The 26,910-nt window shown below is 29.4% G+C and overlaps 2 protein-coding genes across 4 annotated transcripts in view; both read left to right on the top strand.

The window, feature by feature from the left end:
- LOC107456121 (cytochrome P450 4V2-like) overlaps window positions 1-15,389 on the top strand; it is a 29,351-nt gene extending 13,962 nt beyond the window's left edge. For all 3 annotated transcript variants that reach the window (XM_071186676.1, XM_071186677.1, XM_071186675.1), the window contains 8 exons: window positions 445-607; window positions 2,879-2,948; window positions 3,814-3,940; window positions 5,715-5,909; window positions 7,585-7,758; window positions 7,853-7,919; window positions 12,783-12,962; window positions 15,100-15,389. In XM_071186676.1, the coding sequence (XP_071042777.1) occupies window positions 2,887-2,948; window positions 3,814-3,940; window positions 5,715-5,909; window positions 7,585-7,758; window positions 7,853-7,919; window positions 12,783-12,962; window positions 15,100-15,266 (972 nt within the window). In that variant the 5' untranslated portion in view covers window positions 445-607; window positions 2,879-2,886 and the 3' untranslated portion in view covers window positions 15,267-15,389. The remainder of the gene's footprint in view (window positions 1-444; window positions 608-2,878; window positions 2,949-3,813; window positions 3,941-5,714; window positions 5,910-7,584; window positions 7,759-7,852; window positions 7,920-12,782; window positions 12,963-15,099) is intronic.
- Window positions 15,390-23,787: 8,398 nt separating this feature from the next.
- The window catches only part of LOC107456123 (cytochrome P450 4V2-like), a 30,975-nt gene continuing 27,852 nt past the window's right edge, over window positions 23,788-26,910 (top strand). Inside the window, exon 1 of the mRNA XM_016073905.3 lies at window positions 23,788-23,916. The gene's annotated coding sequence lies outside the window, so the exon portion shown is untranslated. The remainder of the gene's footprint in view (window positions 23,917-26,910) is intronic.

The following is a 26,910-nucleotide window of genomic DNA, read 5'->3' as shown; positions in this document are numbered from 1 at the left end:
GCATATTAGTTCGAACCATTTGGACCTCCAGTTATTGAACCCTACATTCAATCAATCTAATATGTAAAACCAGCTATATTAATTTACAAAAACATATATGGAGCTAAGAGCATAGAGAAAAAAATTACACTAATCGGATATTATTGTTAATACTATAAGAAAATTAAAAAATTGCTAAAATTTTAAATCCTTTTAATTTCATAAATCAGGGTGCACATTTATTAACGTGTTTATTTACATAGCTTTAACATTGTCATCACTTAATTAATGTTTTTTTTTGCAATTAAAATCCACAGTCGCCTACCCACGCACAATTTTATGGCCTACTCAACACATACACCGACATATTTGTTATTATTATTATATAAATAAATATTTGTTTTAATTAAATTATACAATGTTACATACATTATTTATTTTTGCTGTATTTTTTTAATTTTTTAGCTCTGGTAAAAAGTGGCATTACACTTTCGAATATTAGGAGATTTTATACCGGTATTTTTCGATCAGTCTCATATTCTTGTATCACTTCTTCGTAAACTTGAGAAAGATTCCTGGATTGATATTGTTCCTTTAATTACTTCTTGCACTCTAGATATTATCTGTGGTAAGCGATATCTGAGAAATGGATAAATATCTAAACCTCCTTCGTAAGTCTAGAAACCGAGATTAAAATGCAACCTTTTTATTTCTAAAAAGAAGAAAAAAAAATAGGCAATTAGCAATGTAAAAGAAGCAATAATATGCGGAATCATCGATTTAGAATGCCAGAAGACGGAATTGTATCATGCAAATTAATAAACACATTCGAATAAATTTCGTACTAAAATTTTAGGAAAAGTATGAAATTTTATAATTTTTGATCCGTGAAAATTAATTTCCCGACAGACATCTTTCTATATCTTGTTGCTCATGGTTGCATTTTAGTCTGATGAGTCCCGCATTGGACTCTACACTTTTGCGACGTTTCTAAGTTAAAATTATTTTAAGTTTCAAATGAATAAGTGCAGTAACATTTACAGTGAACAAATTCATTTACTTATCTATTATATAGTTTTCTTGAGTTTTTCTGATTTGTTAATTTTATAATACGTCTTTATTTGAAATATCCAATTTTTTCCTAAGTCTACAAATTGACAACGTTAGATAAAGCTGGCCAGCATGTTTTCGCGTGCTGCGTCTCATAAGGTAAAAAATGGGTACCTGCTGGACTTAATTGTCTACTCTCACAAACTAGTGTGGTGCTTAAGAAAGCAAATTTCACGTGCTTCATTTTAGACCATTAGAGATAGGTTAGGTCTTCTTCTCTTTCAACCGCATGCTTTACTCCCAACTAGGAACCATGTATTTCGTTAGGAGTTTTGTCCCTGACCTCCGTTTTAATCATAGACTTATATAACACGGACATGGTTTTAATCATAGACTTATATAACACGGACACGGTTTTAATCATAGACTTACATATATAACACGGACACGGTTTTAATCGGGTCTGGTTCATTTCATCGACAATCACTTCATCGACAGGGTTGTTTCGTCGACAGGCCATTTCGTCGACAGGGTCATTTCGCCGACAGGGTCATTTCGTCGACAAGTCATTTCGTCGACAGGGTCATTTCGTCGACANGTTTTAATCATAGACTTATATAACACGGACACGGTTTTAATCATAGACTTATATAACACGGACACGGTTTTAATCATAGACTTATATAACTATGTCGGTATATGATTTTCAGTTTTGAGCATGATTTCGTAGTGTTTCTCAGTACTGATTTATTGATTTCCGTACAAATTTTTTATTCACCCAGTCGAAGAACTGGTATTCAGCTAGTATTAATTAAAATAGAAAAGTGAAAGCAGAAAATATCCATTCAAAATGCTCATAAAATATTTAAAAAGATCACAACAAACATTTTCACAAGCCGTTTTTTCAAACGTCCCCCTATTATTGTCAAGTTATGATTCTATCCTTAAATGCGAGTTTCAATCATATATTTTACAAATTTTGGTTTTCACCAAATTTGGTTTAAAATTCTACATGAAATAAAACTATTAATTACTCCTTTTGAAATCTAATTAGCTCTAATAAAGTTGAAGTTCTCATAAACATATTGGCCACAGTACGTAAATACCTTTAACTGAATGAACGGCACCGGTTGGCGGTAGTTGGAGGTTCCAATTTGAAAAATAAGCACATCTTAACATAATGTTATTATCAAACGTAAGGCACGTGATTAACCTAGAAATTTTGTTGATTCGTTACAATCCTCATAGAAGTCTTATTCATAATACTGGGTACTTCCAAATATATTATTCCAGGAATTTAATTTTTGCTAAGTTATAGTCGTGGTAAGTTGAGTTGTTGTAGTTTTAGCTCTTGCGCAATGAATAAATTAAACAAAAAATTTTACATTTCACCAGATAAAAAAGTTCGGATTTTTGAGAAACACACAGAATTGAGCCACCTTGAGTAATCCTTGAGTTGGAGAACTTCTAATTAAAGACTTCAAGTACTGAATGAGCACATGGGGGGGAAATGCGGAGGAATAAACATCATTTTTTTACTACATTTCAATACAAGAATTACCTCCAATACAAGAAATATTTGCATGAATTACTTAAAGCTACCTGAATTAATTTATTTTACAAGAATTAATTATTTCAGCACACAAAATAGATTAAGGGGCTTTGAAATTTATTTTTGCAAAAACTTAATGAAGCTTTTAACCTTTCACAAATACTAAAACAGGTGTAAAACTTAAATATTTCTACTTGTTTTTTTTAAAATAGTTACCTCAAGTTTGAAGCTTAAATTGCTATTGTAACTTTTAAACAATATTTAGTACTCACACGATTATTGAAACTTTTCTTTCAGAAACTGCTATGGGCGTAAAAATCAATGCCCAATTGGGTGAAGGCCAAGAATATTATAAAGCAATTCATAAGTAAGTTTTAACGCATCTTATACTTAATTTTTTATTTGTTAATAGGGCACTATATATATATATCACAAGAGGAAGCCTTCCCGACGAATTTTCTTTCACCTACATAAGTAATTTAAAGTTTAGAGAAAAGTAAATTCTCAAATGAAAAAAAATTTCTAGAGTATGCCATAAAGTTTCAAAGGTTGTCTGTTGAGATGCATGAATCTACCAGAAAAGATTACTTATCTCAAGTCTTACTCGGCGCATACTTTCTCCGGCAAAATCGCCCATTAAAATCTGCATTGCTCTTATTCCACACAAACCACAGTGCTAACGTGAAATATCCTCAGTGGTAGACGGATCATGGGTTAGAGTCCCCTTGCCGCCAGGCTAACCGGGGGAGGTTCTCGAGGTTTTCCTCTCCGTGTAACGCAAATGAGGGTTAGCTCCATTAAAAAATCCTCCACGAAGGCAAATTTCTCCCAATACTCGATCCAGGAGTTCCCTTGTTTTTCTGGATTGGGTTCAAAATTACAAGGCTACAGAGTTGAACATTAGTAGTTGTAAACCCATGAAATTGGGTCGGCGGTTCAACGACGTTTATAAAATAAAATAAAATCTGCCTATCTCTTATTCATTAAAACCTGCATTATTCTTATTCCATTAAAATCTGCAGTTTTCTTATTTCATTAAAATCAGCATACCCAGAGGATCCAATATCCAGAGTGACTATGTTAAAAACTACAGTTAAATAGAAATTTATATCTAGGTAATCAGCTAACTAGAAAGCTGCTGCTATATGGTTAATAGCTATTTTGATTAATTTTGTAATGTTCATCTAAATACTTAAAGAATATTTATTTATTATTCTTTTCCCCCCATCTAGAATTGGTACTCTAGTTTTGATCCGCATTTTTAAGCCTTGGCTTTATCCAGAATTTATATTTAGAATATCACCGACTGGAAGAGAATTTTACAAAAATGTAGACATTATTCATCGCTTCACAAGGAAAGTAAGTGGTTTAACGACATTTTTATAGAAAGCGGCGCAATTGGCTCAGCTTATTCTGAACAGCTATCTTGTCAATTTCAAACATTTAGGGAAAGATTTTATTACATAGATAGTAAAAAGCACGTTTAAATACAAGATATGTGATTTTAAATTATTTTGAACGTCAGATAAATAAAAGCTTAAATTTATACACATGAAAGTACTGGTTTTATACTTTTAAAAGCCATTATTTTGAAAATTAGAGTTTAAAAAAAATGAAATTTTTAAGGTTGTATTTTCTAGTTGCCACGATTGTTTTTTAATGTTGACCATGGAAAATGAATATTGTGTAAATATGTGTTCAAGAAACAATTTTCACGAAAACCCTGGCTAAAGAAACAGCAAATTATTGTTATTATAGTTTTTTTTTTTACGGAATTTGAAAGTGAACTATTGGGACAAGTTCTGGCTACTAACACATTACTGGGCTATTGATGCTGTAAGCTATATAACCATTAAAAATTTCAAAAAAGTGAAATCCAAAACTTTACATTTGTGAAAATCCAAAACTTTAAATTATTGCAGCACGTTGAACATTAGTAGTCGTAAACCCAAACATTGGGTCGACTGTTCAACGGCGGTCATAAAATAAAATAAAATTATTGCAGCAAAAAATGACTATACCATCTTTAATATAAATCTTGTATTACGTGAAAAGAAAAAGCAATAAGGTCTCCATTTTTTAATAAACGCAAAATAACCAAAGTTGATATAAATTAAAAATCATGAGGGTTCTTAAAAAATAAACGAAAAAAGAAGATAGTTTTATGAGAAATCTATCTGTAATTTTAATGTATAATTATGAAAGAGAAAAAAAACACTACTGCATTATGCCATTTAAAACAAAAAAAACTTTTTTTTTGTAATGAATCTCTTTATTTTAAAAAATCATAAGTACAACCACTGTTTAGGTTGTTTAACTTAACATTAATTTTTTTTCCACTGCAAATACAATAAGCTTCAGAAACTTTGAAATTAAAAAGGCGTTCAGAAAAACCTAAAAGGAATACGTTAAATAAAATAAAATTTCAATATTAGTCCAGAATTATTTTAAAGTGTTAAACTTAGAGTAGAGAAATAATATGCGGACCTCTCAACAGTCTGCAGAAATACATTTCATAGTTGAAATTTGATATTCTGAAAGGGCCATCTTTATTAATAAACTTAAAACGAGATTTGTTTTTAAAAGTTATTTCAGTCTTAAGTGCTTCTTTCGGGAATTTTTCTCATTGTTACTTATATTACACTTTGTTTTGCTGTGCAAAACCTACATAACATAAAATTTAGAAATGATTATGTTGCGCAGTAACTTGTGCAAGGAAAGCTACAAAATAAAAATATTTAACGTTCGTTGCTTTCAAAATTATCTACCATCAAAACATGTAAGTAAAAAATATTATTCAAGCAGCTGAAATGAAACTATGAAGTTGGAATCAAACGTGAAAGAATAATTTTTATTTATATTATATCTTAATTTAAAAGTATTTAAACTACTTAGAGTATTGTTTGAAACTTTTTAAAGTTTTAAGATAATCAAATCAGACTTTTTTCCACAAATCGATTCACTGCAAAAATATTTTTTTTGCGCATGCGCAGTATGAAAGAACTACAATAACTACTCATATCTTGCCCAGTTTTTAAACTAATTTCTTTCAATTTTTAAAATAATAATTTTGTAATTCATTTTAAATTGCTCCAAAATTCACAATGCATGTGTATAACTATGTTCTACCTAGGTAATAAAACAGAAGAAGTCAAAAATGATAGAAAATAATCAACAATTAAAACAGTTGGATGTAACTGCCAATGATTACCCCTCAAATACAAAGTCTCGCAGAGCTTTCCTGGAATTGCTGTTAGAACATCATTTTAAAGATTCATCGTTTACAGAAGAAGACATTCGAGAGGAAGTAGATACTTTTATGTTTGCAGTAAGTTTTTTTTAAAAATAGTATTGTAGATTAGTATGAATGTAAAATAAACACTATTTTATCCCAAAAAAATATTTCATTTGAAATTATATCTCATTTGTAAAGTTTATTGACTATCTTAACGGTACTAGTACTTCCCAAAAATTTAAATTGTGCTTTTAATATCAACCAGAGCAGTTGTATGTCTGTCCAAAATACGTGTTTTTTGAGTTGTGCCACTATTGCAGCCCGTGAGCGATATAATAAGCTACACAAAATAAAGTATGAATAAAGCAAAGCTTATTAGTGCAAATAATGAGTATGAATGTAAAATAAACACTAATTTATCCAAAAAAAATATTTCATTTGAAATTATATCTCATTTGAAATTATATCTCATTTGTAAAGTTTATTGGCTATCTTAACGGTACTAGTACTTCCCAAAAATTTAAATTGTGCTTTTAATATCAACCAGAGCAGTTGTTGCATGTCTGTCCAAAACACGTGTTTTTTTGAGTTGTGCCACTATTGCAGCCCATGAGCGATATAATAAGCTACGCAAAATAAAGTATGAATAAAGCAAAACTTATTAGTGCAAATCATGGTACAAAAATAGACATACATTAGTTCTTTAAACTAGGATTTTTATCAGTGTGGAGACATTAATGACCCAAGAAAAGCGTAAATCTCAGTGTGAACTTATCTAGTTTTTGCTGACCATATTTACCAGAATTGTATTAAAAACCTTTTCAAAGTTGTTCATTTTTTTTTCTTTTTGTATATTTTAAATGTTCAAGGGGTGGTTTGTAAAGAATCACCTCTTCGTTCGAGCACAGTATCGAAAATACGAGATATCATTGATTAAAAAAAATTAAACGTAAAACATTCATTGGTGAACATAGATTACTAAAAACTACTATATTAATTTAATTAAAACATACATTATAATTAAACATAGACATAATTTTTACAAAATATTTAAAAAATAGAAGCAGGTAAAATCTCCTTGAAAAAATTAAACATTCTTGAAGTCTAAATTACAAGTGTACAGAGATTAAAAGCTTGCGAGAAACAAATATGCTTTTAGGTTGAGTACACATATTTAAAATTTAGATGAGTAAAGTTTGAAATCCTGGATGTCAAGAAAATGAAGTTTTTTAATAGTAAAAATCATTAGTCTAGACTTAAAAAAATTTAATAAAACCTCCTGGAAAGCTGAGGTCCAATTTAATTTCTAATAAATATGATTTTTAAATATTATATTTATTTTAAATTTCTGTAAAATAAATATGATTTTTATACTAATTTTAATCATAAATACTCAATTTCTTGGTTATAGTTTTTTTGTGCTTGAACAACGGCATTAAATCTAAATTACTTTTTAAATTATAATTTTAGCTTTAAAATGTATTGTTAACTGTTTTGAACCTGTGTATTCTTATAATTTAAAAATTTATAACTGTTATAAGTTCGTTTCGTTTTGGTGAAAAAACCTTACGAAAGAAATTCGTTGGGTCACTTAATTAATATTAGCAAAAATTAGTACAGTTTGATTTTGACAAAATAATAAATTTTTTAATTATCCAAAGACGCTAATTACCATTTTTTCTTCTTTCAAATTTGTCGGAGGTTGCTAGGTTTTAAGAAGGGAATTTATTTTAGGTGCATTATGTTAATTTCAAAATTTTAATTTTAGGGTTACGATACTACGGCTGCGGCGATTTCTTGGGCATTATATTTCGTTGGATTATATAAAGACGTGCAGGAAAAAATACACGAAGAATTGGATGAAATATTTGAAGGTGATAATGAAAGAGAAATTGAACGTGATGATTTATTGCGCATGAAGTACTTGGAGTGTGTCATTAAAGTATAACTTTATATCAGGAATTCATAACATCAAAATACTGTTACTTTTTTATTATCAAAAAAATAATGTTTTCTTTATGTTTAATTTACAATAGGAGTCTCTTAGATTACACACTTCAGTGCCTTTTGTAGCTAGAGGCGTTGAGGAAAACTTCAAAGTGTGTAAGTAAAAATAATCTTCTAATAGTAAAAGCAAAATTATCGTGGAAGAAGAATTTAATTTACAAAACATAAAATAATAACAAATTTAATATGTGCAATTTTTCTATTATTTGTTACGAAAATGTAAGACAGTAGAAATTGCATTTAACAAGATGCTGAAGAAACTGAAAAAATACTCTTTAAATCCAGTCCTTCGCTAAATCTAACTTTAAATTGTGTACCATAAATGAATACAAACTAAATTGCTTGAACTGAGAAGTAATACAGTTTATTTTATTTTGCAGTCGCTTTTGAACAGCCAACAATAGCCTTGTCATTTTGATCAAGAGAACGGAACTTTTGAATCAAACTAGCCTCAATAGAGGATTTTATAACTGTACAACTTGAGCCGCGATTGCTCAGGGGATAGAGCGTGAGCCTTCCAATGAGGCGAACCGGGTTCGAATCTTAGTCGATACCAATTCCGCATCCGGCTTGCACCGACCACAGTGCTGACGTGAAATATCCTCATTTGTTACCCTGGGAGATTCTCGTGGTCTTCCTCTCCATGTAACGCAAATGAGGGTTAGCTCCATCAAAAAATCCTTCACGAAGGAAAATTTCTCCTAATACTCGATCCAGGAGTTCCCTTGTCTTCTGAATGGAGTTCAAAATTACAAGGCTACGGAGTTGAGCATTAGTAGTCGTAAACCTATAAAATTGGGTCGGCTGTTCAACGACGGTTATAAAATTATAAAATAAAATTGTACAACTTATTTGCATTTGCGTTACATGGAGGGAAAAGTCACCCATGTTCGAAGGAAAAGGGACCCTAACCAATACCAGGGCTAAAGAGAATAGAAGGGCTGGTTCACTCCTTTGAAGTATCTCTTGCCGCGCCGATCCTCCGACGTCACTCTAGTGACGTCACTTTGGCGCAAAGNATGGAGGGAAAAGTCACCCATGGTCGAAGGCAAAGGGACCCTAACCAACACCTCCTAGAAGATGGAAAGACTTTCCACGGATTAATTTAGTTGTCTGATGTAATGAACATAAACAGCGCAGTAATGGTTAATATGAAAGATTTCACTACGTTCAGAATAGTAAAGGATCGGATTTCTCGTTTACGGTAACCTTCTCTTTTCTAGGAGGAGTCTCTCTAACCCAGGGGTTTGCCAAACTTTTTTGATCATAGACCCCTACATAATTTTTCGAAATCTCCATCGACCCCCATAAAAGTAATTTTCTGTTAATTGAAATAAAACTCTATTAGATACTGTGTTTCTACATTTATTTTATGATTTTGAACATTTATTAAAGTAATAGTACATAGTGTAACAATAGTTTTATGAAAAATACATTAATGTTGAAATATAAATACCTTAATATTTATGAAATAATAAGTAATTATAAGTAAGTAGAAATAATAAGTAAAGTAACAACAGATTTATTGTTTCTTAATCAATGACATGGGTGTGCCTGGTGTTTTTTTTCCTGCAAGGTTCGTTATATTGGGTTCAAAATTGGTCAATTTTAATCTTAAATCCCCTCGAAACTCCACATTTAATTTATTTCTGTTCTTAGTTAAGATTGAATTTACGTGACTGAAACGAGCTTCAACCATGTAGGAACTTGGAAATGCTATCATAAATGGCTGAGCTATTTTGTAAAGTCTTACATATTTTTGCATTATATTTATATTTGTCCAAAATTTGCTTATTGTTAACTTTTTAAAAAGAATCTTTGCTTCAAATCCCCATAATGATTCAGCAAGCTCATCTTGCAGGTTGATGTCCACGTTTTCAATTGAAGCAGAAAATGGCACAATAATCCAATCAGGGATGTCAATGTTTTCCAAATCAACAAAACGCAGCAGTTTAAAATCGTCACTCAATTTTTGAAGATTACCTGTATATATTTCCAAGTCTTCTTCTTTTATTTCTAATTGTCACATATCTGAAAAATACTGATAATCCTTCGACTAATCGACCCTTCTGGTTCGGATCGACCCCCTGGCTCAGATCGACCCCCGCTTATGTTAAATAGACCCCTAGGGGTCTATGTAGACCACTTTGGCGACCTCTGCTCTAACCCATGATCCGCCTACCTAGTAGAATTTATGTCAGAACTGTATTCAGTGCGAGTAGGTCGCGGAATTCGCATCAAGCTGTCACAACTGGGACTCCAACATAGGATTACCTCATTGGAAAGTTAACGCTCTATCCCCTGAGTCAACGCGTTCAATAACGTTGATTTGTGCTTGATTAAAGACTTCATGGTTTTTAAAAAAATGTATGAAGAGGGTATTAAAAGTTGATATGTTTCGAACTATCAAGATTTAAAACAAAAAAGCTTAAAGTTACTAACGAAAAATTGAAAATGTAGGTGATAAACGAAACTAGAAAAACCACGGTAGCAGAGAGTGAAAAAAAATAAAAATATTGAGTTTTATCCATCTCTTTTATGGGTTTTTAGATAAAAAAAATCCAGAGGATTCTCAGTCTCAGAATTTGTCTTTATAGTCAATCAAATCAACATATATTGTTTACTTTTTGAACAGGATGAAATAGTTTTTTATTTGATTTTTGAAAATAAATTTAATTAAACTTGGAATTTTTGATCTTATCAATTTTTCTTTTGTTCACCCTGAAAATTCTTCCCTGTTTTCTTTCCTCTCTGAAAATTCTTCTTCAATTTTTATTTTATTCACCCTTTATTTTAGCCACTCAGGGCTTTCGTGCTTGTAACTAAGATTCTCATTTAATTAGATATTAAATTTAGTTTTTAAACTGTGCTGAAACCAAAATTTAACATTCACTACAATTTTAGGTTGTTAAAAAAGTTCTGCAACACTCAGCTTTTATGAATTATCATATTGTGTTGTTGCATTTTGGTGTTCTTAGTTTAAACTTTCGTCAATATGCTGTAAATGATTTTGGATAGAAACTGAACTTCGGGTTTTGATTCGTTATTCCTATGAAAGAATTAGTTTTTACGTAATTCAAAAGAAACAATGAAAAACCAAAATTATGATAAAATACGACAATCGAAGTTGATAGCTCCGGTAGAAATAAAGGCAAAACCTTTTCTATCGAGAGAACACGACAATTGTCTAAATTGCTCTCTTTCTCTGTACCCCAAAGGTTTTGCTGAAGTCCAGGAAGAGAAAATACAATATTAAATACGTTAAGCAAATACAAAAGTATAAAATCAAGACAAATACTTATAATAAAAAGCAGGGCTCGAAAAAACTCAGATATTTTACCCGTCCCCGAGGACGGCTTGTCCAACAATGTACCCCGTCCTCCTTTGAAACTAACCCGTAGCTTCTAAATAAATAAAAATATAATTTTCTCTTATTTATTACAAACATTTTTATNATGACTTTGGATAGAAACTGAACTTCGGGGTTTGATTCGTTATTGCTATGAAAGAATTAGTTTTTAGGTAATTCAAAAGAAACAATGAAAAATCAAAATTATGATAAAATACGACAATCGAAGCTGATGTCTTCAGGGGGTACCAGCTCCGGTAGAAATAAATGCAAAAACTTTTCTATCGAGAGAACACGACAATTGCCTAAATTACTCTCTTTCTCTATACCCCAAAGGTTTTGCCGAAGTCCAGAAAGAGAATATACAATATAAAATACGTTAAGCAAATACAAAAGTGTAAAATTAAGACAAATACTAAAAATAAAAAGCAGGGCTCGAAGAAAAAACTCAGAAATTTTACCCGTCCCCAAAGACGGCTTGTCCAACAATGTACCCCGACCTCCTTTGAAACTAACCCGTAGCTTCTAAATAAATAAAAATATAATTTTCTCTTATTTATTACAAACATTTATGTAAATTGCACAATGAATTCGTAGTTACTAGGATTACATTATACAGTAATAAAAGAAATATTAGGTTACTAATAGTAACCTAGTATTTCTTTTATGAAATAATTCAAGGTCAAGTTATCTGGAATGTCAATTTATCCGAGGGTACTGCGTTTTTTAAATGAATCAAATATGACGCTTGCCAGTTTCACAATCAAGCCAATGATTTTCAGAGATTTCCGCCCAGAAATTTAAAGAGGTTTTCCATTTAGGCAGATGCTCATAATTGCTTTTAACGCTTCTTGTTTGAGACAGTGCGTAATGTGCTTTTTTGTAAGTTCATTACTGAAAAGCCCCTTTCAACCGCTGCAGAGAAAACATCAATTCCACCTTGCGCAGTATGTTGCTGTATTGTGGGTCATTTTGCTGCATTAGGTCTTTATAAATAGCTTGAGCTCGGAGGGCTGAAGTTTTCTTGTGTTTAACAATGTTGTGTATCTTAAATTTTAATAACATCCATTAAAATTTCAGATGTATTCCAACAAAAATTGAAAATATATCACGAACATTAACGGGAAAATAGCCGTCCGCGCGGACGTCGGATTCGAGAAATTCATTGTCCACGGGGAATTTTTGACCGTCGCGGACGGGCGGTATTTCGAGCCCTGATAAAAAGCTCAAAAACTTACTTAAAAACAAATCCTATAACCAACTTACACTACTGACTACCAAGCAACAACTAAATTGAAATAAACGAAACATTTTTTCGTTTATTTCAATTTATGGCTTACGGAGCTGGTACGCCTTGAAGACGTCAGCTTCAGTTGTCGTATTTTTTAATAATTTATCTTTTTTCTTTTGTTTCAATTCTTTTTGGAATTTCAGCTGCAAACCGCGTTTAACCACTGGAAGTATAGTTTTTAATTGCCATAATTATTCTGAATTCTTTTCTTATTATTTTTAGTTCATTTATCATTCACAAGTGTTTCGAAACTTTTTTAACACCTAATAATTTGTTGTAATGTTTTGCTGTATTTATTTATCTCTGATCTAATTTATAGTGGACTACGAAATTGAAAAAGGGAGTCTTTGCTTAATATGCCCATTTATACTTCATAGAGATCCTAAATCATTTCCAGATCCAGAAAAATTCGACCCAAAAAGATTTCTTCCCGAGAACGTAATTGGAAGGCATCCATTTGCCTTTGTGCCTTTCTCAGCCGGGCCAAGGAACTGTTTAGGTAGTGTAATGAATAAACACTTATATAATTAATAGAATAAAAATAAGAAGTTAGAATAATAGAAACGTCTTTGCAAATTGTTTATGCAGTTTATTTTCAAAGTAATAATCCACACGTGCTCAAATGTTTTTGGAAGTGTCTAATAGTATATGAAATGTACTGTTAAATATGCATTCAGGAAATGAGATACCTGCAAGTGACGTGGTATATCGATCCCAAATGGTGTGGGTATATCGATCCCAAATTTTTTCGGAAACGTGGATTTCTTTACGTTTTCAACTGTTCTTTCCACTCTCTTTCGAGTAAGCTAAACCCATCTGACCAGTTTAGTCAGATTAATAGCTCACAATAATTGGACTGTATATTCACTTAATACTCTCATTAATTTTTTACCAGTATTCCTGACTCTCTCGTGAGCCTGATACTCTCCTGCTTTAGCACTCAGTCCTACAGTTAAAATTCAATTCGTGCCATCTGTATGTTGGATGGGAATTAACCACGTTAGCTATCAATCCTCATAAGTGACACATTCTATATTCTTACACTAAGATACTTTAGTAAAGATTTCAATTCTTTCATAATATATTTCTTACCTTAGACATAGACGGCATGAATTCATGTAGAACATAAACAAACAAATTATGTATCGAAGTTGCCATATACACATAACAAAAATATGTCACGGTTACAATAAAAAACATTAACAAATAATCAATCCAAGTTAATTAAAAGTAGACGAGAAAAAAATTGTATTTTTGTACAAATTCGATGTGCGATATAGTGCTGTATTTTAATTTAATTCACGTTAATTAATATTCTAACTTATGAGAAGAAACTTAGCTCAACTTTAACACACCATTTTGCTTATAAGCGATCAAGTGAACCTAACGTCATAGGTCACATGTGTGGGTATTGTGATCTTCTTCAAGTGCAATTACCCAATTGCCATCAAAACAAAAGTATTGAATTACAAATTAAAATAAGAAGTAGATTTTTAAAAATATTTAATTGCAGTTGGAGAAAACACCAAAGNAATGGAAATTTTAATGAGAAACTGTATCAAGATTTGTAGATATTTCAAAAGTTCAAAATGAGACAATGTTACTTCTTACTTATTTTCAGCAATGTAAAAATTTGTTTGCTAAATTATATTCACAAAACAAAAAAAAATGAAATAGAAAAGAGTAACATACACGATTATTTTTGTATTTGAATAAATATTTTCTAGGATGCAAAACCTGACAAAAAAATTTTTTTTGCACCGTTGGTATGATAAATTTCACAGAAACGAAGAAATTAGGTTTTTATTAACGAGAAAAGTATTTTAAACCCATATAGATTTTTTACGAAAATTGTCCGCAAAAAAATGACAACTAATATATTTCAGTTCGCGGTCCACAAAAAAGGCTTCGCGGGCCGGATGCGGCCCCCGGGCAGCCAGTTGGAAACCACTGCTCTAGTGAAAGCATTGTTTTTGCACTAAAAATTGACAAAACCGAAAATTAGATAAATTAAATTTCAAGGTGGATTGTATTGGGATTATTTTATGTTTCAAATTACAAGCACAATTTTATGCACGTTTTGTTACAAAATCAGCAACAATTTTTACTAAAATATACTATCAATATTTTTCTTAGGAAAAAAACCTGGATTGTAATATAATTGAATAGTTTCTATCTACTTATCTTTTCACCGTTTAAAACCTTGTTATGCCCTGCAAAAAAATTGCAGTTTTTTATTTTAAGTTTTGGGCATTTATTTTTTTAGAAAATATATTTAATAGACAATTAATAAATGCCTTTAAAAATTTTACTTCCCGCAAGTTTAACAATATTTTGTGTTTGTTGAATTATTACCTTCATATCGATATAAAAGATAAGTTTCTAGTCCAGCCAAGTACTTTTTCCAAGAAGTTAATAACAAAATTTTTTTTTTAATATCAGAGCGAAAAATCTAAAATAATTATGATTATTGAATCGCCACCAGACCAGAAATATATTATTTTATTCAAATTTTTCACATAAATAAGAAAAGCACAAGGTTTTCTTTTTCTCAAAACGAAGTTAGCTAGACTGAAGCCCTTTTATGCATATGTCATTCTTCGATCTGTAATATTATTCTTTTTCTTTGTTTGTAGGACAGAAATTTGCTTTAATGGAAGAAAAGACTGTGCTTGCAGATATATTCCGGAACTTTGAAGTAACATCCAAGGACCCCAGAGACAAAGTCAATGTTACTCCTAACCTGGTCATTCGAAATCTTGACCCACTCATGCTACGATTTACACCTCGAAATGCTAAATGAATTTCAGTAAAGATTAAAATAATTATAGCTGAACAGTACTTTTATACAGCAGCAAATTATCATTATGTAGCGTAAAACGGATTTTAGATTGCCTTGATGTTTAATAAAGTAAATAAATAACAAGTCAGAGGCCTTTAAAATTAATCATTCAAATAAAAATATTCAAATTTTTAAATGTAATAATTTAAAAAAAGCTAAAAAAAATTAGTTCAATCATAAATCTTTTGACGTTTTTTATCACCAAGTTGTTACCTGCAATTACTTAAATGCTAAATAATTTCTAGAGACAAATATCTACAAAATAGCTGAAATATTGACTCATTTTTAAAATAATAAGGGATTATAATTAAGTTTTTTTTTAAACTTCCGAACGTACTCAAAACATACTATGAGTTTAAAATCAAGCATTTTAGATTATAATCTTATATTCAGGATTTCAAAGTGTTATTAGTTATGTACCGGATGATTAAGGATTATTGAAGCAGAATTCTCTTTTTAAAATCTTATAATATTTCCCCCTTTAATTACGTTGATGCTTATCCAACTAATTATTACGTTAATTGCGACAGACAGATTAAAACATTGAACAATTATATTAATTTGCATGAGGATGCAGTGAAATAAAAATTTTAAATATTATAAATAATTCTGAAAATTATAAACAGCTTTGCTTCAGAAGTGGAATAGCTAAGTAACATGGTAAAAAATTAATACAAATATTTAACCACTCTCTGTAATTTTTAGGTTTCTTACCATAACGCAATTGTCACGTACTATTTACTGTTATTTTTTAAAATTATCTCTAGATCAACTGATACAAAAAATTTATCACTTCTTTGCATTTATTTGTTAAAAAATTAAGGATTTTGCATTATAAAAAAGCTAACTATTTGTTAAGGAAAAGAATTTTTTGCGAGTTAAAAATCCGATGTTAACTCAACAAAAGATATTTAAGTCTATTTCAAAATTTTTTGAGGATGTTAATTTTTATTTATATTAGTGTGTGTTTTGAATGTTCGACACAATGCTAGCACGTAAGCTTTGACAAGGATAATGTGCCAAAACTGAGGCCATGTACCTCAATTGTTTGACCGCCTCTTATCTTTTTGAGAGAAAAAAAAGATTAATGTATTTCCTACAAAGAAATAATTCTTTAATTGTATAATCGAATTTGTTGTTAAAATAACACCAGCTTGTGTTGATTTCCATACAATCCTACCATTTTTGAACAATTTTTAATTTTTTGAAGAGATCACAGCAAACACACACACCCAGGTCACAGAACAGGTGTTCTCATAAATCGTAGGTCTATTCGTATTTTCATTTAACTTTTGATGTGCTTTAAAATACTATTTGGTGCAGCCATATCCTCGCTTGAATCTAATATCAAGTAGCACGTAATATTAGATTACATTAGAAAGCCAGAAAGACCTTATATAAATTTTGCATAACTTTCGAATATTAGAAATATACCAAAGGTCGCTATCTTCTCTGCACATGCTTTACATAGCCGTAATATTATTTTTCATTGATTTTGGTGCTATATAGCTTTTAAGTTTTCTGTATTATATTGCGTTATCTTTTACTGGAGGAAGATTTGGATGGCAGTACAATAATTCGGCGATATAAATTTACTTAATTTCCTGTGAAGTGAAAAACTTTCGAAGAATAGTTTTATAATGTCATTCCACGCATTATTTACTTTATTAGCAATAAATAAATAAAATTCTGCTACCATCCCTTTCCTCCTCTAAATTATATTTTTTGCCAAGCTGATTTTTATAAAAAAGTTTCTTCTTTTCTTTACGCAAAGAGTTTTCTGATAAATTTTATATCAGTAATTATTTTAAAATACCATATTGTTCTTTAAATTTAAATGCATTCCTAAATTAGATTTATAAATAAGACAATTATATCCAAATCTCAATTGAACATGTTAACTTATGAAATACATTTTATAAAAAATCATTATAAATTTCACATTTATCGTACGATATTAATATGCCTAAAAAACACTCGATATTGTATAAAAGTTAAATTTCCATTTGAATTGAGAGGCAGTTCAGAATTTTTAAAAATATCTAGTATATAACTATTTCTGATTTTTAAATTCTATAAAATAAAACAGTAACAATACTTAAATATTTATTCAATATTAGAATACATTTATTGTTCGAATTTTTAAAGTGTTATTTTTTTAATAATAAAAAAGGGAGAAAAAAAATTAAAAATAACCAAAATACTTTTTTCACTGAAATTGAAATCTTTCAGTATCTGAAATTTTACTTAAGAAAAGACCTGAAACAGAACCAAAAGTATTCGTAGACATTTTTACAGGAGGTGAGAAAGGAAACCATTTAATAATTTTAAAATTTTCAATGTATTGTAAATATTACATTGTAAAAATATTTTTACTCATAAAAATTAAGAATTCGATAATTATTTAAAACTACTAAGTTCAAAAACAACAATTCATTTCGAAAGATTCACATATCATTTAAATGTTTTTAAAAAAATGATAAATATTGTTTTACATCTAAATTAAATTTGCACAAACATGTAATTGCATACAAAAAATGAGTTGAAAAAATATACATTTTCTAGATCACCTTTTAAAAGCTTCCTTTAGTATTAATAATACTAAATTTGTCAAATCAATCACAATTTTGAGAATGATGTTATTGCAATATTTTTTTTCTTCAAAACAAAACAATTCCATTACTTGTATTTCATATAAGAGATTATGCATAACAAATATAGTAAATATCACCTCGTTTCCAAAAAAAAAAAAAAAAAAACTAGGTGTTATATGCAAAGATTAAACAGAGCTTTCTAAAAAAGGAAAATGCGATAAATTGAGCAGAAGTCAAGGTTCTAACATTGTTGAATCAGCCAGAAAAAAATTATATTACGCATAAACATTAGGTCAATCATAGAAATTTTTTACTATTATCATTATTTTACTATTATATTATTATAAACATGATGACAATAAAAAAAAATATACTTGTCTCAAATTTCAGCAAAATAATTAAGAGATCAAAATAATAAATACAATCTCGAAATTATAAATACTCACTAACTTGAGATAGTTTTAAACGTCAGTATTAAAAGAAATTTGCATCTGATATCATACCCTTACATTGTGATGCAATTAAACCAAGACAAAAATTCTATTACAAATCTTTTAACGAAAGCAATGAATAGTGAACTTAATCATAATCATATTAGAAAGAAGATAACAGATGCAAAAGAAAGCAAGAAAATATGAAGAAAAAAACTAACGCAAATAAATCTTAGAGAATAAACACAAAAGACTTAACTTTTACTGAGATCGATTGCTCAAGTCTACATTAATTAATTACAAAAAATCATGACAAACTATTTCTCTACGTAATTATTTTATATATATATATATATATATATGTTCAAAATGAAGATAAAACAAAGAAAAATTATAGACATATGAAAAAGGGGGGGAGGAATTAATAAGTAAAAAAATAACAAACAACTGTTTAAAAAAAAAAAAGGATGAAATTTTATTTAAAAAAACCGGAAGGAAAGAAAAAATATAATCTTTTCATCAGCCCACACGATTATATCCGCAAAACAGAGCACTTTCTGATATTGTATCAATAAAGCCAAAGCAAAATATATTGATACAATAGTGTGAGGAGCACTCAAAAAAATTTTTTACAAAAATTACAACAAATAATATAGAACACAAAAAGTAAAAATAACATATAAAAACAGAAAATAAAATAAAATAAAAAGAAAAAACAGTATAAAAAATGGACTATAAAGCGAGTAGCGAAATCAGATCTACTTACATGGACGGGAAATTTTTCAAGAATGATTTAAAAATTTTTTCGCAGAAAGATTGCCAGATTACAAAATATGAAAACAAAAGCGCAAATTCAGTGTAACCAGAGGGTTTTAAATTTTACTCTATTTATTTGTTATTTATTTTACTCAATAGTGTTCTATTTTATTTGTTGTAATTTTTGCAAAAAAATTTTTTGACTGCTCCTCACACTATTGTATTAATATATTTTGCTTTGGCTTTATAGATACAATATCAGAAAGCACTCTGTTTTGCGGATATAATCGTGTGGGCTAATAAAAAGATTATATCTTTTTTTTCCGGTTTTTTTTAAATAAAATTGCATCTCTTTTTTTTTAAAACTGTTTGTTTTTTTATTTTACTTATTATTTCACCCCCTTTTTTTCATATATCTATAATTTTTCTTTGTTTTATCTTCATTTTGAACTTATCTAATGAGTTCTGCTTACACGCAGTTTAAGCGCAATAAATGAAACTTATTGTTTTTCTTAACTTTCTTCGTGTTTTCTTGTATTTATTTATATATATATATCTTAATTGTTTAGCATGAGCAACTTGTATTTACCAGAAGAAAAAACACAAATACATATTTATATTTTTGTTCTATTGATAAAAAAAAATTTTTAAATACGCCCTTTGTCCGAATTACCAAACAATATTTAAAAAAATTTTATGAATATTGTTTGGTATAGTATTTTAGCGTTTAAAGTACAAAAAAAAATTGCGATAGCCGAAAGACAATCACTGGTTACCAATTGGCAAAATGCATGTTGTCTAGTTTTTTTCTTGCTTCAACTCTAACTTTTGGGATCGTGTCAATCAGTTTGAGACCCTCTTTATTTGTGATATTCACTTGAATTAGTATTGAAAATGATCCAGTTTGAACTGTAGGTTAGAATTTCTGATTCTTAATTAGAACAATAAAAACAAAAATATCATTCAAATGATGAAATTCTCTTGTATTCACAACTCAAGAAGTATTTATGGGATCTCTCTGGTCTCATATCTCAAAAATAAACACACCAACTTATTTCTTTTCTTTATTATTCATGAACGGAACATAATTTACATTCACGAAAAATAAGTAAGAAAAGTACGAAAAAAAGTTGAATTTCCCTATTTTTCATTTCAAAAAAGATTAAAAGTTGCTTGCCTAACCGAAAAGTACCGTAATAATTGAAAATATATATATATTTAATGAGTAGGTAACTAAGCATTCTTTTTTGTGAAATTAAAACGATTTTTTAAAGAATTTAAGATATTTAATTGAGAATCATTCTAAAAATGCAATGGTTTTTAGAACAGGAATTTAAGGACCACAGGTTCGTTTAAAATCATTTAGTTTGCAGGCGGAGATAAAAAAATAAAAAAACTTTTGTTACAAATCGACAAAAAATTACTTTATCTGGCTTATTGTTAGAAAAAAAATTAGTTATTGTCTAAGCGGTTTTTTAATCTTATGCTTATCAAACAGAACGCGGTTTAACATACATATACAGAATTACCTTCGATAAGAATGTAAAATGATTGTGTTTTTACGAAATATAATTAAAGAAACTTATGAATATAAAGGAATAAAAGATTGTTTCAATGTTCAATGTCTCGCTTTATTATCTGTCATGAACGATTTTTAAGCTCGCACCTGTAGGTACGTAGAGGAAAAACAAAATTTTATAAGATAATTTAAATTATTTACTAACTTAATAAAGTTAAATTTCATGAAGGTAATCTTTACTAGTATATATTTATGATTTTTGCAATCGGGTGGTTTTATTAACAATATTAGAAGATAATAAATACTAATGATGTGTTAAAGTCTGACGTGAAAGTTTACGCTGTAAACGATCCTCGTATCTCGAGTCCAAACAAAAGTTTATAAAAAAGATTTTCCAGTTAATAGTTCACAAACCGTATAAGCTTTCAATAATTTATTATCTTGAGTTTTCTGGCATAAAATTCCATAAATAAATAAAAAAGATATTTCAAGGAATATTTTAGTTTATTGTTTTTATTCATAAATAAATATTTATTCATTAATGTAAATAATTTGAAAAGTGGTGACGGACGAAAAGTAATGAAATGGAGGATATATTTAAAAATTGGAACGTTAGCTCGCATAAAATTTAATCTGATATTATAATATTGACATTAATATTAGATTATAGGATTTGATAGTCAAGCGTTTTCTAGAACAGCAGTATTGCATTGCATCTGTCTGATGTTAAATAATATCGTTTGGCTACTTGAGGTGAAATTAAACACTACATATAAATCAACTCAACTAATTGGTAATATATAGGAAAAAATGTTATTATCTAAATTGGAATTAAAATTTATACTCTTTTTTTATAAGGAAAGTTAAAGTAATTTCTTTTGACAAAAAGTTAAAAGGAAATTTTGTCAAACTTCATTATTTCAAGAGTTAAATCTCGAAAAGTTACTGAAAGATTTCAAATATTAATTTTGATGAGAATTAATTCACTTGGATAAATTTGCTAAGCTAAATCTAAAATATTACAAACAAAAGATCATCAATAAATCACAGAAAAGAAGAAGATACTTTTGAAGAAGATTACAAAATGAACGTAGACCGTACCACAAAAAAGAGTTTTCAATGCCAGACCAGTTCGCATACGAAAAAGAGGCAGGCCGAATTTGAGATGGATAGATGACCTACAGAAAGACCTTTTGATCTTAAAAACAAAAAATTGGAAAGCAGTAGCAAGAAAAGCTTAGCCTGGAAAAAACTTCTTGAGAAGGCCAAGGCCCACCTTGGGCTGTCGAGCCATTGATGATGATCTTCAAAAAAATTTAGCAAATTCTTGGGGAAAAGGAAAAATATTGCAATCATTTCACGGAGAAAAGAAATCTTTCACCATATTTGGAAGGAAAGAAACCACAATTCTAATAACTAAACCGAAGTATACGGTATTTAAACTATTCATGTGATAATTTAACCTTTCGCTGGTTTTACTGTTTTCTGGAAATTCCGAAATTTTAGTTCTTATTACAATAGATTTTTAAAAAAATACTGTTCAGTTTTGTGTGCGAGCAGCGACCTATGTGTAATTAAGGAGAACAAGTTAGTTATTAATAACCTTGGTTATTAATAACCTTGAAAGAGGCAAGTGTGTTAATTAAATTTTTAAAAAAATAGTGCGTGGAGTCCCTCTACGCGAAAAAAGTTAAACTTCGTAACCTGCGACGTTAATTGTAGAAGAATCAGCAGTCGTAGAAGGATCACTAGTTCTATTCAACGACTCTTTTTCCTGCTCCGCTCGCTTCCGTGTTCTGTAATAACGGTAATATTATGCATTTTTCCCTCGTGGACCTCTTGAAGCAGCGGAAGTGCTTGTGGTTGCCTCATCGTCTCGCATGGAAAATGTATTTGTATTAATAATGTATGTGAATGCGTCATAATGTAATTTCAGAAGAGAAACAATCAATTGATATTCACAAGAGATGTAGTACCTTGACATAACCTTAAATCCGTCGCATTGTCCATGGGATTGTTTTCACTCATTTTTTACAATTGTTATCCACTAAATTTGAAAATAAAAAATACTACCCTATTAAATTATATGTGTATCAAAACAAACTAAAAAAATATTTATAGAAAAATAATACTTTTATGATTTTATGCTAGTGAGAACCAAAACAATATGGAAATGAATGAGGGAAAACTGGATCCTACCACGTGATTTCCCGGCCAATAAAAAATGTAGCGTTAAACGTTTAACGCAACCTTGTTGGAAGTCGCATAAGAAGTATAACTTCAATAACAGCCCACTGCTTCAATATGTGTTTTGAGAACTGTATTTTCAAGAGCAATTACATGGTCCTTACCCGAGTAGCAGAGGGTAAGCGACCTATGTATGAGTGAATTTTATGAAGAAAAAAAGTGAAAATTAGTGGCAAAAGATTTAGTTTCAATTTTGAATCGGCAACGTACACATATCACTGATAACTAACTGCGTCAAACAGCGATCTGAGGAGGAAGGTAAACGTTAAACGTTATATTTAGGTGTATTAAATTATAAATATGTCTTTAACTACATTACAGAAAGACGAGTTAAAACTCGACGCAGAAGAGTTAAATTTAAATGCATCGTAGGGTGTAAAAATCGCTAATTTGAAAACTTTAATCGAAAACAGTGAAGTTTTTTAAAAACGGATACAGAATTAGTTAAATGCGCATTGGATTATGCAATAGTATGTCTGCCAACTTTTAATCCCTTCCATTATGATTTTTCCCAGTGGTATTAAAATGGAATTAAAATTTTAATTTTTGGCAAAAAAAATACGTTGTATTTGAAAAAGCTTAAGCTGACTAACATGATAGTAGTGGTGATCAAAATCATTTAAAAATTAAGTTTATATAAGAAAAAATAGTATTTATTTACTATCATTTTAAATATAAAATTTTACGCCAAATGCCGAAGTTGTTAAATTTGAATTTGAGCGAATTAAATTAGCGGAATTAGAAAAACAATTAGAGCTAGCTTATGTTCAAAAAAGTTACCGCATAAATCCGCACTTACAAAAGACAGTGCTTTTGAGAATGCAAATAATATTAATATAATGTAAATGCAAATATATTATAAATGTGAAGGCAAAATCCTATCATTTTTCTATTAAACCTTATCATTTTTTCGTCATCAAACGTCATTTATTGAGCTCAAAAGTTCATTGATACCAGTTAATAACTTCAGATACGCCGTTATTTTAATTGTATTCTTTTGTTCTATTAACCTCTCTCAGAAACTGCTATAGACGTAAGAATCAATGCCGGAAAGCAATTCTTGAGTAAGTTTTAACTCATATTCTTAACTTGTTATTTATTAAGAGCTAACAGTTACTTTTCTAATACTTAAATATGACTCTTGTGCCAAAACTTAGCATCTTTCAATCTCATATAAATAGGATGATCAATTTATTCCCATAAATTTTTTGAAAGCCATAAAAATATAGTTCTTTTTTCCAATGTTCTCAAAAATTGACGCATGTTTTCAGTATTATTTGATAAATCTCAATTAAAAAAAATACACTTTAGCACAATGCATTTAGTAACTACCAGTTCTTTTAAAATTATTCTATTAATGACAAGCGCCTGTGTTTATGTCTGCTGTAAGTTTAAACCTTTGTTTCTCAAATCACCGATGAGTCAGATTTTCAGTTTAAAAATATTTTTTACTGTAATAATCTAATTTTAGCCGATTCAGCGCTGCGCCCCCTTTTTGCGCCTGGTACTTGTAAGTTTGATAATTAGATTTTCTTTCTTTTTTTCTTACAAATCTTTAAACTCAATAAACCTAGTCTATATTTTTAAACTTTTTGTCCGACTTCATGAAATTAATAGCGTTTTTTTATAAATTTTTGACGCTGATTCTGTAAAGGACTTCCACATCAGAGTAAAAAATAGTTATTTTAAATATTTTTTAATCAGTGTAATCCACAATCGTTTAATAAATTAAAATTTTAGAGTTATGTACCAATTTTTATGCATTTTTACATTCAATCGAATAGAACTAATTACAAGCTGATAAGGAGCTTTTGTTTTAAAGTTGTGAGCAATTTTATGTGAGGAAAGTTTCTAGGAGTGAACGGTTTGAAATAATACTTTAAAATAAAGTTGAGTAAAATATTTGCTACATAACTTGTAATACCGAGCAGAATAAAAGTAATAGTTAGTTGTTACAAACATTTGTTTAAATATAAAAACATATCCCATAGGATGAAATTCAACAAAAATGCATATAACTTTAAAACGCTAAATGTTTTTATTTGCAATTGATTTTTATTCAATTAAGCACTAAAATTACAAAAGAAACAATACTGACTTACTTCTAAAAAATTTAAGATTTCCGAAATTTGCTAATTTTTGAAGTAGTGAACCATAAACAGATGCATAAAAATGCTCATAAATTGTCATTTAAACTTGAAATCTGATTTTATTTAATCCTGCTTAGTATTCTAATAAGTAATAACAATCCGCTTAGTAAATTAACGCGGGTAAATTGCTAAAACATAACATGTAGTTAAAAATAGCAATTTTGTGATCAAACATGAAAAAGTGAGCTAGTATAGTTACTAGTTTTCAATTATCAAATATCAGGCAAACTATTGTTATCAACAATTGCATAAATCCTGTAGTTAATTGTGATAGATTACTTCTTCTTTTTGGTATAAATACAGAACTATTTCCCACGGGAAGGCTGAGTAGTAGCTTGCTAGTCACTTCTTCGCTGTTTCACGTGTGCTATTTACAGCCTAGGTCATCTCAGCAATATCAGGGAACTACTTGTGGATAAGCTCTGTAAATATATATATATATATATATATATTTTACAAAAAGAAATTGCATGTTAATCAGATTTAAAACGCAGTGTTATTATGCATATTTTCACTCATAAACAACAATATAAACGTTGCATAAAGATATCCAAGAAAACGATCAGCATACAGCTGTAGTAGAATTTCAAAGCAAAATTGTTATTTTAAAATCTTTCAATTTTCAATGATTTATTTATAAGAGAAATTATGAACATTTTATTCAGTTAATCAGCTTGCATACTGCTACATTAAAACATATACATTTAAGCAAAATAAAAAAAAATTAGTTATATTTGAATAAATAGCAAACAATAAAATAAACTATGCGTAAACTGCTTTTACGATTCACCAGTAACGTTAACCTAAACGGCGACGAGAAATACTCTGATTGTTATCTCTTATTGCTAAGCCTACAAGAATAGCCTCTAATAATAAAATTTAAATTTGAAAATTGAAGCATAATATTTGATTAAAAGTGATAAAACTGAATTAATAAATGTCAAACACACATACTGAATTTCACATAGACTTTCGATCGTCAACACACACGCCATTCGCCAGCTCGCACGAAACTCTGGGAAGTGAGCTAGTTAATATAAAGTGTACTTTTAACAACCTCAAAATAAGCTTAGGTATAACTAAAATGACTTCATACACCTCAATAAATAGCTGAATTCTTGGCCAAAGTTGACGCCACTGGAAAACCAGAACAATTGCACCCCTCTGCCTAAACAGGCATACGTCAACAACAATACCTGACTCTCATGAGTTGAAATAAGGAACATTTTTTTATACCTCATAAATACCTTTTTTGTTATAAGTATTAGAAAAAAAATCTATATACCTTTAAAATCACCTCATCAGTTAGGTTGATATGAAGTGAATTTAAAAGAACCTCAAAATAAGCTTAGATATAAATAAAATGACTTCATACACCTCAATAAAGACCCCACTCTTTTTAGTTGAAATAAGGTTAATATTTTTGTACCTCATAAATACTTCATTTGTTTCAATTATCAGAAAAACAACCTTGTATCCTTAGAATACACCTCATCAGCTTGGTTAATATTTGGTTAATAATTTGGTTTGGATAATAATCATATGGTTAATATTTGGTAATATAATTAAGTGAATTTAAAACCACCTCAAAATAAGCTTAGGTATAAATAAAATGACTTAATACAAGTTAATAAATACCTCACACGCTTGAGTTGAAAAAAGGCATATTTTTTATACCTCATAAATACCTTTTATGTTATAAGTATCAGAAAAAAAAACCTATATACCTTTAAAATAACCTCATCAGCCTAGTTGATTTGAAGTGAATTTTAAACAACCTCAAAAGGAGCTGAAGTGTATGCAAAAAAGCCTCGTACACCTCAATTACAAACTTTACGAGGTATAATTTTTATGATTGTTTTCTCAGCAACCTCAAAACAACATCGATGAATCAGCAGTCGTAGAAGG

The sequence above is a fragment of the Parasteatoda tepidariorum genome, chromosome 10, assembly GCF_043381705.1.
Source record: "Parasteatoda tepidariorum isolate YZ-2023 chromosome 10, CAS_Ptep_4.0, whole genome shotgun sequence".
Classification (NCBI taxonomy): Eukaryota; Metazoa; Arthropoda; class Arachnida; order Araneae; family Theridiidae; genus Parasteatoda; species Parasteatoda tepidariorum.
Note: the sequence above shows the minus strand (reverse complement) of the source record. Positions and strands in the feature narration are given on the sequence as shown.